This window comes from Lonchura striata, chromosome 15 (genome assembly GCF_050655825.1).
Source record: "Lonchura striata isolate lonStrDom1 chromosome 15, ASM5065582v1, whole genome shotgun sequence".
Lineage (NCBI taxonomy): Eukaryota > Metazoa > Chordata > Aves > Passeriformes > Estrildidae > Lonchura > Lonchura striata.
The window spans coordinates 7316716-7328992 of record NC_140717.1 but is presented as its reverse complement, the minus strand read 5'-3'; the positions used below and the strand labels follow the sequence as shown (position 1 = coordinate 7328992).

Genomic DNA, 12277 nt, shown 5'->3' with positions numbered 1-12277 from the left:
ATTTCGAAAAGCGCCCGCCTTGTGCGTGTCCGAGGGTTTCCAAGGATTTGTCAGGTGTGCTTGCTGCTCTCCCGGGGTGACCACACGGCTGTTCACGGATTTTTCTCTTACACCTGAGTGCGTGCAGGGTTTTTGCCCCGTATCTGTCCCTAGAACCTCAAGGTGTTACTATAAATGTATTTTAAAATGTTTATATTTCTATATATGTAATAGACGAGAACATAAAAACATATACATATTCCATAAACTTATACATTTATAGAAAGATATATAAATATAATTTTTATAGGAGTATCTATATTATAACTTTGATTTTAAAACTATTTTTGGCAAATTTCCTCTCCTGTTCCAGCGGTTTATGCAGGGAGGGAAGTAACTTGCTTCCAAAAGTTCTCACCCTCAGATTTGTTCGAAAAATGGAAATTCAAAATTTGGTGAAAGAAGTAATTAGTAAAGATAGTAACAGATGAGCAGGCACAAGAGGAGGTGAATAAACAAACCAGCTTCGAAATTCCGATTTGGCTTCGATAAAACCCCCGGTTCGCCCGGGATGGGACCAGCAGCACCCAAGGGGAAGATCCGCCCGGCAATGTGGTTTAACCCTTTTGTTAAATGTTCTCCCCAGTGTCTCCCTCACGCGAAACCACCCTGGCAAACTTAACTGCTTTTATACTTTTATTTATTTATCTATTTATTCAACAGGCGAATGTTCCCCAGTTACAAAGTGAAGGTCACTGGACTCAATCCAAAAACGAAGTACATCCTGTTGATGGATATCGTGCCCGCGGATGACCACAGATACAAATTCGCGGATAATAAATGGTAGGCACGCGTGGGGGAGAGGGACGAGACCTCCGGGCTGCCCGGGTGGGAGAAATCCTTTAATCAGCGCCTCGTCCTTCTTTCTCCATGCAAAATTTTGGGCTGCAGGAGCCTCACCTGGGCGTAGTGGGGCGTTCCCACAGCCCCTGGGAGAGAAATGCATCCGAAAAAAAAAAGGAAAACCCGCAGGAATTCTGTCGCAATTAACGAATCCTGTTTGACGATGGCATTATTTGCTATTGTGGAGCTGATTATTTAATTATATTAAGGAAGGGAATATGTCCGGGCAGGAGGATCTTTAAGGCTCGGTCCTTTGCTCCTGGCCCTTAATTCTGGAAAGGGGAAGGATGGGGTTAAACGGGCGAGAGCGGCGAGAGCCATCTCCGACGGGAAAGGTGCCAGAGAGCTCAGTAATTCCCGAGCCAGGCGTGCTGGAAATGCCCTTTCTGCGCTGGAAATGCCTTTGCTCCCCGACACGGGGTACCTGGGTGGGAGGGGACGGACGGGGAAGGAGCCCACGGGAGGAACCCCAGGAAGGGGCGGATGGGGCGCAGGAGCCCAGGGAGAGGATGGATGGGGAGCGGGAGCCCCGGGAAGGGGCGGACGGGGTGCAGGAACCCCGGGAAGGGGCGGACGGGGTGCAGGAGCCCCGGGAAGGGGCGGACGGGGTGCAGGAGCCCACGGGAGAGGATGGATGGGGAGCGGGAGCCCCGGGAAGGGGCGGACGGGGTGCAGGAGCCCACGGGAGAGGATGGATGGGGAGCGGGAGCCCCGGGAAGGGGCGGACGGGGTGCAGGAGCCCACGGGCCGGCCCCGGTGCCGCGGCTCAGCCCCGTGTCCCCACGCAGGTCGGTGACAGGCAAGGCGGAGCCGGCCATGCCCGGCAGGCTGTACGTGCACCCCGATTCCCCGGCCACCGGCGCGCACTGGATGAGGCAGCTGGTCTCCTTCCAGAAGCTCAAACTCACCAACAACCACCTGGATCCCTTCGGACACGTAAGTACCGGCGCTGGGACAAGGGCACCGGTGTCCCCTGCCACCGAGGTGGTGCCAGTGTCACCCACCCGCAAATCCAGGTGTTGTTTCCAGCCCTGAGAGAGCGGGAGGAGCCCCGCTGGGAACCCCCAGGAACAGAAGCATGGACTTTAAATCCGGGTTATTTCGTGGGAATTGATGCCAGACCCCCGGGCCTGGACTTGGCGAGTGGGTGAAACTCTCCCGGCTTGACTGAGTATTTGGGCACCCTGATTTTAATTGCATGGGGAATCCCCAATCGTTAAAATCCGCCCGCTGCCTCCGGGAATTTGCCTAACAGGTAAAATCAATCAGGCATAATTAACGGAGGAAATAGGACCTTAAACGATGTGGATCCCTCGATAAGGGAAAAAAAAAATAATTAAAGACAATTAGAGAAATTGAAGTTCCGCTAGAACTTCTTGGGCATTAAAAAGGTCTTTGCGAGACTCGTGGGGCCGTGAAAATTTGTGTGAATTCTGCAGCCAGGAACAGCCCTCCTTCGAAGGTCTCCAAAGATGCAAGTTCCTCTGAGAAAATATATATGTGCATGTATGAATTAAAAAAAGTATATGTATATATATATTAAAAAAAAATGTAATTGAACGAATATGTGACTCCAGATCCCGCCAGCCCTTTCCAAAGTGGATTTTCCTCCAGTCTCGTTTCAACACTTCAGTTTCATTTTTTCCAAGTTGTTTTTTTTTTTCCTCTTCGCTTTTTAATGATAAATTTTGTGCTATTAAATCCTCGCCCACGTGGTAGCCAAGAAGTGAGAGAGCTTTAGGGGAGAGGAGCCAGCAGAGTCCCCAGCCCACCCCAATGCTGAGCATCATTTACAAGCTTTCCTTTGCACCTCTATTTGCGGGGGTTCATTTCCTTTTTCTTTTTCTAATTCGAATTTTATTTTAATTCTAATTGAGCTGGTGAAGAAGGAGTTTGCAAGGGCTGCTTCCCAGGGATCAGGAGTTTTCTTGCGGGAAGAGGGAGGGGAGCAGCGCAGCCGGGGGAACCCATCCCACCCCCGGGGTGCTTTTGGGGAGAAGGGGGGGATCCGGCCGGGGGGAAGGGGCCAGGCATCCCCGCTGGGAACAGGCGGCTCTGGGGAAAAAAGTCCCTCCAAACAAACCCAAGACGCTGAGGGGACAATAAGGGACTTCAGAGGAGGAGCTGCGCCAGGAGCCTCTCAATTAGAGTCGCTGTAATGAAATTAAAAACCATTAGATCGTTCACCGTTGATGTCTACGACTTTCCTGGATGTCAGAGCAATTTGCTTAAACCCCCGGGACGGGGGAGGCGGCGGCGGGACGCGCTGCGTCTGCTGTCGCCAGGGTCCGGCAGTCATTACCGGGCCGAGCGGCCCCCCGCCGCCCCCATCCCCCCCGAGGCTAACCCGGTACCGAGCCGGGCCCGCTCTTTATCTGGGGCACCGCGCCAGCCCCTCCGGCTCCGCCACCTTCCTCTGCGGGGGGCTGGCGGGAGGGATGGCCCTAAACCCCTCCAGCTCTCGCCCCTCACCCTTTCTTCACTCTTTACCCACCCCCGGGATGGGATGGGGGTGCTGAGATGCCCCATTTGCCCCAGCACGTGTCGGGGGAGCAGTTCTGGCCCCTCAGGGGTTTGTGTGGCCGGAGAAGGGCTGGGGAGGGGGGAGCAGGTGAGGAAGCCCCTGGCAGCACCTCCCGGGAGGGTTTCTGGAGAGATCCGTGCCCCTAGCCCAGCAGCGCAATCTGCCCTTCCGAGGGGGTTCTGAAAAGGGCAAACATTTTGGGGAAGGGGCTGCGGGTTCCTGCTGGTGTGTGTCTCCTCCTTCCCTGGGAGGAAAAGGGGGGGAATGCGCCGTGTTGTGCCCCCTCCATTCCCACGGGATGTCCTCTCCTTCTCCCCTTGCCCAGATCATCCTGAACTCCATGCACAAATACCAGCCCCGGCTTCACATCGTGAAAGCGGACGAGAACAACGGCTTCGGCTCCAAGAACACCGCCTTCTGCACGCACGTCTTCCCGGAGACCGCCTTCATCGCCGTCACCTCCTACCAAAACCACAAGGTGAGCGGCTGGGCCGGCCCCCGCCCCGGCAAAGCGCATCCCGCTCCTTCACCCTTCCTCCTCCTGAGAGACTCAGCCCCTCTGCCCTCCCTACTTCTTCTTTCACCCCTGCTTTTTCTTTCCGCTCCTTCCTTCTCCTTTTTCTTTCTGTCCTTCTCCTTCCCCCTCCTTTCCCCTTTTCCCCCTCCTTGTCCCCTTTTTCCTTTTCCCCCCTCCTTGTCCCCTTTTTCCTTTTCCCCCTCCTTGTCCCCCTTTTCCTTTTCCCCCTCCTCTCCCCTCCCTGTCCTTTCCTTTTCCTTCCTTCTCCTTTCTCTTCCCCTCTTTCCCTTTCTCCTTGTGCCTTTGTCCTTTCTTATTGTCCTTTCCTCTCCCTTGCCCATTTTCTTCCTTCTCGCTCCTTCCCTTCCCCTTTCCTCTCTCCCATCCCATCCCCTCTGTTATTCCTGGCCGCACAAAGCCAGGCTCGGGGCGAGCCGGGGCGGGGGGAATGAGCTCACCAGGATGCTTTGCTCACACGGAGACGACCAAGCGAGGAAGTTTGCTTTATCTCCCCCCTCCCCACGGGTCAAAGGCTCCTAATCTGGAGGAGGGAGCCGGGCGCTCCCCGCCGCGGCCGGGCGCTGATAACCCGGCTGCCCACGGGGGCTGCGGGCTCGGCAGCCGGGAGGCCCGGCCAGGAAAGGGAGGCTCAGCTCCCGGCAGCAGGCAAACAAAGCACGAAAAGAACGGCCTGGCTTTGTCCTCTGCTGGAGCAGAGAAGGGTTGGGTGGAATAAGGGGGTTTTTGGCGTGCTGTCGCTGCCCCTCTGTGAGGAGCCCGCTGCTCCCGCTCCTTCCTTGCTTTGGGTTTGGGCTTCCCCAGCCAGCAGGGGAGGAGGAGGAAGGCTGAGTGGTGAAGGCAGCGTGGTTCTCCACAGATGAATCAGGGATGTCTTTCACCAACTGTGCCACAGCCCCATGAAAACTCAATTCCTCTCTTAATCACACAAAAAATCATGTACTGTAAACTTGTACTTACAGGCAGGTAGGATGGCTCCTTGGTACCCGATAGAATAATTGTTTCTCAAACAGAGAAAAGTCATTTAGCACCCCAAAGAAATCCTGGATGCTTTCCTGGAAATGCAGGTTCCTAACCAGTGTGAAATTATTGCATTTCCTCCATCCGTCAGCTGGCCAGCAAGATGCAGAGAGCAGAGCTGGGCTGGAGAAGAAAGAGTGTTCCACCATAACTAGGGAGAAAGGAAAATACTTCCCTGCCCTTTAAAATAGGAGCTGCTGGCACGGCCAGGACAAGCAAACCAAATCCAAATTGAGTCCTTGCCAAATTATGCCTTAAATTATAACTCCACTGTGGATGCTATAAAATCAAGTTTAACTTCTGCTTGATGGATTTGCAGAAAGAATATAATATTAATAGAAGTGGGAGTTAATAAAACAGGACACACTGCCTGCTTTAAAGGCATTTCCCGAGCAGAAAACAGACGTGAATGGGACTGCTCTCCTTTGAAGAAAAACGGGGCTGGTTTATAGGAAAAGAAATGATCATGCAAATAAAACGAAAGCAAAGCAGGAACATGTAAGTACAGTAGTTTGGGAAAACTGCCATGCTAGGAGGAGCAGGAATATTTGATTGTAAATCAGCAACATCTGTGTGATAAGAAATGACATCTGTGTATCTGACACAGGCAGGAATCCCCACAGACACACCAGGACACATTTTACACACCCCTGACACATTTCACAGACTCTGACATCCCTCTGCCCCTGACACACACATTCCTCCCCATGCTGCTTGGAGTCAGGGGTGGAAAGGAGGAAGAGTGGCTGTAGCCCCACGATAAAATCCCAACTGGGAAAGAGAGAGCCATAAAAATAAACCAGGGGGATGATCTTCCCTAAATGGCATCTCCCTGCAGGGAAGGGAATAAAACTTGCAGCTCACCCCAGTGCAGATGGGGAATGATATTGGGGTTGATGCAAATGCTGAGGAGAAACATCTTCCAGCTGAGGTGGGTGAAACTGAGTTGGGGTCTTTTCCACCAGCTGAAACTGAGCTCAGCTTTCACAGCTGAGAGGTTGCTTGGAAAATCAGATTTTCCTCTTGCAACGCAGGCTGCATTTCCCCAGCCATAAAGGATGGCAGCCCCTGACATGTGGGGCATCCCCAGCTCTTGCTGTCATGCACTGCTGATTTTTTCCCAATTCTCTCTCACCTTCACCTCTCACCTGTAGCTCATCCCTCATGCAATCTTTCCCATCCACCCCACCCAGCCTCTGACATTTTACACTGTTTTATACACCCATGTATTTTACACACACACAGATTCATCCCTGCATGGGGTTTAGGTTTCAAGAGCTCTGTTATAGCTGAATTCTATTACAGAAGGAATTGTGTGACTCACCCCAAAATGCATTTGAGTCCCTGCTTACACAGCTTATAGAAATACCTGCCTGCATCCAGATAGGTCAATTTATTTCGAGAGCACAGCTGCAATCCCAGTGTAGGACTTGTGCTTATTTCCCCTGGTATTTTAGACAGCCTGAAAAGATATTTAAGCACCCTGGGATCTCCCTCTCCTCAGCCCTACTCCCCAAAAAGAGGCTTAAGCTATGAGGAGAGTTTTGGTGAAGTTTTCAGGGTGGTTGTCAGCAGCTCCATTGGTCACCTCCCCCCTCTCTGCTACCCTTAAAAACACCCCAGAAATAGTGAGGTGTTAAAAAAGGTCACATGCACATTTCATTTCCTTGCCATTTACACAATGGGTGCTTGCAATCAGGTTGATTCCCAAATATTAACTTCCCCTGCAGTTAAGCACCATTTTGCTGTAGCTTAAATCATTGTGTTACTGGCTCGTATTTATTAGGTACGAGCTCTCTGCTTAGGACCAGGAAATGAACCTAATAGACAGAAATAATTAAGGTTCTGCCCTCACGAGGGTTCTTTCAAAAGCAAGAATTCACAACAATTATTCTCATTAATTTTTACAACCTACTTTCCCCCCTTAGCTGGACTTGGGCTTTATATTGGTTCCCCCCCCCCCAGGATATCTGGTTTTATGCTGATTTTTCCCCCCCACCCTAAGTTATTTAACATTCTTGGTAGTCAAAATTCTTTTAAGGAAACGTTAGCTCTGACTGGGATGTTACAGGCACCCAGAAATGCTGTGTGCACCAGGGAGGGGCAGGGCATGGCCCAAGACTGGATTCACTGCCAGAGATCTGGTGGGATTTCTGAAAACCGAGCTTCATCCTTCCCCCTAGAAAGACCCAGCGCTAAAATCATGCTGGTGAGTCAGCTGGTGCTTCATTCTGGAGTTCTGGAGCCTGTACCCCCTGAGCTTGTGGCTTCTTGTCACTGTCTTTGAGGGCTGGAGGTGGGCAGGTCCTTGGGTGTGGGCTGTTTTCTCCTGAGAGCTCCCCTGTCCTTCTCTTCGGTCGCAGGTGGGCACCTCCACCTCTTCAGCAGTGTGGTGGCCAGGCTGGCACCTCATGGGATGCCCCCGTGCAGCCCCCAAGCTTTCCCTGCCCCTCCTGGGGTCACTGTCCCTGTGTTTCTCCATCTGGTTGGCAAGAGGGGACAGCCCCTCTCCCTGCCCAGGGCAGGCTCTTCTCCAAGAGGGGACCCCAAGTGCTGGGGTGCAGAGCTCCCTGGGGCTGAGCAAGGTGAGACCAAGTAGCTCCTCTTCATCACCAGAGCTGGTGGCTTCTGTGCAGCCCTGGGGCACCTGAGGATGGCAGGGAGCTGCTGCTCTCTCCCCAACCCTCTCTGGGGCTCCTCATGGCCCTTACTGCTGTTCCAGCCTCGGTGGGACAGTGCTTCCTTCCAGAGATCTTGTGTCCTTCACAACTCTGGCTGAAGCAGCCTTGTCTCCTTCTGTCCCCAGTCTTGTCCCTGCTCCCTGCCAGCCCTGGGATGGGGTGCTCAGCCAGCCCCGAGCCCCTGGACCCTTTTGGTCCTCAAAGCAGCCCCTCTCCTCAAGCTTGGCCAAGACTGCCTCTGGATCTGGCATCCATCCTGCCTGCAGACTCATCTCCTTCCCCAAAACCCTGTGCTGAGTCTCTCTGCCCATCCTTGGTCCTTGTGCCCCAGTTCAGGCAGCAGCCTCCTCAGTGAGCCTCACCCCAGTGCCCCCAGCCAGCCTCCCAGTGCCTCCCACTTCCTTCACTGCCTTTGGGTTCAGCATCTTCTCCCCACGGCCAGCAGCTCCTCCCCTCCCCTCTCCTGGCCTTTACCCCTGCTCCAAGTCCCAGCTCCCATCCAGCTCCTCTGCTTGGCCCAGGTGTCCCTGGGCTCTGCAGCCACCTTGTCTTCATCTCTTTTTCTTCTTCCCATTCTTCTGCCTTGGCTTCCTCCTCCATCCTGCCATGGTTCCCACCTGAGAGCCTGAAAGGAAATTCTGTGAGCTCTCCCGTGCCAGGGGAGCCTCCTGTGCCTCCAGCACTGCAGCTCCAGCCCTCTCTGCCCCCCTGAGCAGGGCCACAGCCACCTGCAGGCCAGGGAGACACAGATCTCCACGGGGACAGGAGCTCTGTGAGTGCTCTGCACCTCTCAAGGGTGCTCACCTGCACCTTTTCATCACTAAATAGTGATTTTCCCCCCCCCAATCAGTTTTAAGTTCTTCAAGAAGACCTGAGTAGGAACCCAGAAATTAAGGATCCACATTCCTTTTCCAGAATGTCCAACCTTTTTTAGTTTCAGAAGAGCCTAAAAAGATCAGGGTGAAGTGTTTTCCCTTAGCTTAAGTGCTTAAAAATAAATTGATAGCAAAATATGTAAATAAAATAGAGCCCAGAGCACCTGGTGTGGAGCACACACCCCTAACAAAATTTCAATTTTATTCCAACTTCTAAAGTGAGAAACAATTGAGAAAAATCTTATCATGGCAAGTTCTTGATAAAAAAATAATACAAAATGGTAGTTTTGATTTTGGCCATAATGATATTCATGAGCCCTTAGGCACAAATCCCATATAAATACATGTCTGTGGTAAAGGAAAAAGAAGTAAAGCACCTTTCTTCAACCTAACTCGATACAAAGCTGAATTTTTTCATGCTGGAGCTAAAGATGATGTTGGGAAGGTCTCAGCAGAAGCGTTTTGTGGCCAATTAGCCCAGAGAAAGGAGTGCAGGGGAGCAGCCCAGGGATTCCTTTGGGATTCCCAATTCCATTGGGAACTGTCACTTCCCATTAAAGTGAAGATGAACCCATAGGTCAGACAAGCTCTGAAAAGTGGAAATCTGGGAGGCTTCACCCTGCAAAGCTCTGGTCTCCAAGGGTCCGTGGCAGCTTCAGGAGCCAGCGAAGCTTTGCAGTCACAAATACACAAACAAAGCCCTTCAGTTTTATTGAACCTGTGCTGCATAATTCAGCCCTGGGCACTCTGTCTAATGACCTCTCAGGACGTTGTATTTTGTTTTATTTTTCATGAGGTAATTGTCATTTGACTTTCTGACAGATTTTCTCCCCCCCTTGCCCCCCCCCCCCCCCCCCCACCATGAGTTATAGTCAATTAAACTCAGTTTTGCTGTGGCAAAGCTGATCTAGAAGAAGGTTATTTCCACCCCTGAATTTGCTTTTCCACCTCTGAAATATTTTGTAAGTCAGGCAAAAAAGTGGCCAAATGAAACATCTTCCACAGGTTGTTTGCTAAAGCAGGGATTCTCCAGCTTTTTCTGTTTTCTAGTTCGTTGTGTACAGTTTTGTTAAATCTGGCTTGGGCTCTCCTGGCTTTGTGGTGGCTGATGCCATGATTTGTCACCTTTGTTGTGAAACTTTGTTCTGGAAGCTCCAATCCGTCTGAAGTACACCACAGGTCTGAGAATTAATTCTAAAGATGTAGTCCCTGGTTTTTAGATGCCTTTAATCCAGCAGATCCTTAATTTTAAGGAGGCTGAAGCTGGCTGTGATTCTCTTGGGGCTTTTGGCCACCAGCATCAACACCTTTGCTTGTAAGTGTGTCCCTCGTGTGGGTTAGGGGACTTCTCCCAAATCACCAGATTTGCAATATTGAGGTCCCATTTCGAGATTTTGTCTGCAATTTCGTGGGTCATTAAAAGCTTGAAGAATCAAACGGGGCATTCAACTGAGGGGCTTAAACAAGGGGCTGGAGCTCTGCTGGCTCCTCCTCCAGTGACCAGAGTGCACTGGGGACCTGTGAAGGCACTGCCACCCACCCCAGAGCCCTCTGGCAGTCCCCATCTCCCTCCCTTGATTCCAGCAGGGAGCTGAGGCTCCCAGTGAGGCGCCTTGGTTAAAATGCCTTTGGTCAGGTTGGGATGAATCCGGCCCTTTGTGCCTTTGTGTGCTGGTGCCAATCCTGTAAATCCTCACTCACTGAAGGACTTCACTTATGTGAGCAAATATTGCCATTGGGGTCGGCAAGGGAGGACAACTCCTACATTTACAGGGCTTCAGGAACATTCAAAATGTTGAATAATGCCTATTATTCATTCTAGAAGAGTCCCCACCTTCAAACCGATAGGCAGTTGCTTTGCAAAATACACAGCTGGTTGTGTAATAATTCAGGCCTTTTAATTACAAAATGCACCTCTGTTTTATTGCTAGAGAATGGCTCAACTGGCAAATCAACCCCAAAAGATTGTTTGTTTACCCTTCTCTTTGAAATCTGAAATGAGGGACCGAAAAAAAAGTGCCAAAAGTGCCAAGGGCTTGTTTATGTGCTGAAGTATGGTCCTGATTTAATGGGAATGCCTGTGGAGATAAGTGTAAGTGTGGTGGGGGGCTCTTTGAGAAGTTTGGGGCTGAACGAGGCAAAAATGGCAAATAAACAAAAGTCCCTTGGAAAAAAATATGCAAAAATACAAGAGAAGAGCAAAATAATCTGGTTGTGCATACACCTGGCGAGGTTTGCTATTGACACTGGGCGAGCCAGGTTTTCCTCTTTGGATTTTGGCAGGGAGCTGGGCCCGGCTGTTTGTGCTTGACTGGGTGAACATGAACCTCTCTCTGTTCTCCCTCCGTGGATCCTGAGCTCTTTCCTTCCCCTTGGCCAACTCTCACCAGGAAGGAAGGACGGGGTTTCCATAAAACGTGGGGAGAGCGTGACGTTCCTCCAGTGGCAAACACGGGCTTGTCTTTCCTCCCGGGCAAGTGTCTTCTCTCTGATTCCTTGCTGAGAGCTCAGACTGCCAGGCAGCGATGGAAAAAAGAGGGGAAAAAAGGGAACTTTCCCTTCTTCTGCCCATATCTGGGGCTTTGCAGCGATATCACACCTGGTCCAGGCTCAGTCCTCTTCTGCCAAGGCACCAAAGCATTTGCATGAGATTTGGCATGGCATGGTGAGTTTTTACAAAATCCACAGGGTAGCTGAGGGTGTTGTTGGTCCACAATGAATATTGGCTTAAATGACAAGCCCTGCTCACCAAAACCCTCAGGAAAAGTAGTGCAGGAGGGGAATGAACCTCTTGGAGCAGCACAGTCCCTTTGGGTAAGGGCATGGTCTGTCTAGAAGCTGCTTTAAATGCTAAATTTAGATGTTTTAAGAGGACCAAAATTGAGTCTGAGAGGATTAATCTGGCTAAACTTTAGATTCTCAAGGCAGCTCATTTGGTGAGCAAACTGGAAGTGATGGGGAGACAAGAAGTCCTCCAGGGTTTGATGGTCACAGGTGAAGTTGCTCTCTAAGTAATTTAGGTAATTAGCCCATGCAGTGCTGGCAGGTGTGGGGCAGGATGGAAATGCAGAGCACCTGGAGCACATTTAGCTGGTCTGAAACACCCGGGAGAGAGTGAGAAGGGACTGAGAGGTGAGGTTTTGGTCTTATCTGTGCATCGATGAGAAAATACTTGTTGGGATTTGTTCAGACCTAACTTCCATCCCTGGTCCTCCAAGCAGTGAAGCCCTTCCTGTCCCAGCAGCAAAACAAAAGTAAGAATTCTCAGAAAGCAAATTTTCTCCAGAGAAAAATGTGCGTGAGCAGTCCCACATGTTTGTTATAGGACAAGCCTGGGAGAAGCGAGAGGCTGTTGGCCGGAGATGTTTTTCCTGTGGAGCATTCCAGGGAAAGGCCCATCTGGAGTGGTCAGTGCCTGAGCTGAGGGATGACTGGAGATCCTGCAAGCTGTGTTTTCCCTCCCATCCCACCTGCCTTGGGTTGAATATCCCCTGTCCCCTCTCTCCCAGGCCAAGCCTTGGACTGGCGATGACCCCGTTGTGTTTCCTCCCTTTCAGATCACGCAGCTGAAGATCGAGAACAATCCCTTTGCCAAAGGCTTCCGTGGCAGCGACGACATGGAGCTCCACAGGATGTCCAGGATGCAGAGGTAACATGTGTCACCCTCATGGGGACCCTCCCAGGGCCACCAGAGCCACCTGGGCCTGGCTTGGCACGTCCCTTGTGGCCTGGCTGTGCCGGGTCATGGTGCTGCTCCCTG

General features: G+C 51.4%; 1 protein-coding gene across 5 annotated transcripts in view; it reads left to right on the top strand.

Annotated features, from left to right (window-relative positions):
• TBX5 (T-box transcription factor 5) overlaps positions 1-12277 on the top strand; it is a 44576-nt gene that overhangs the window by 11136 nt on the left and 21163 nt on the right. For all 5 annotated transcript variants that reach the window (XM_085593086.1, XM_085593084.1, XM_085593082.1 and 2 more), the window contains exons 4-7: positions 703-822; positions 1671-1818; positions 3732-3884; positions 12075-12166. In XM_085593086.1, coding sequence (XP_085449212.1) covers positions 703-822; positions 1671-1818; positions 3732-3884; positions 12075-12166 — 513 coding nt within the window. The remainder of the gene's footprint in view (positions 1-702; positions 823-1670; positions 1819-3731; positions 3885-12074; positions 12167-12277) is intronic.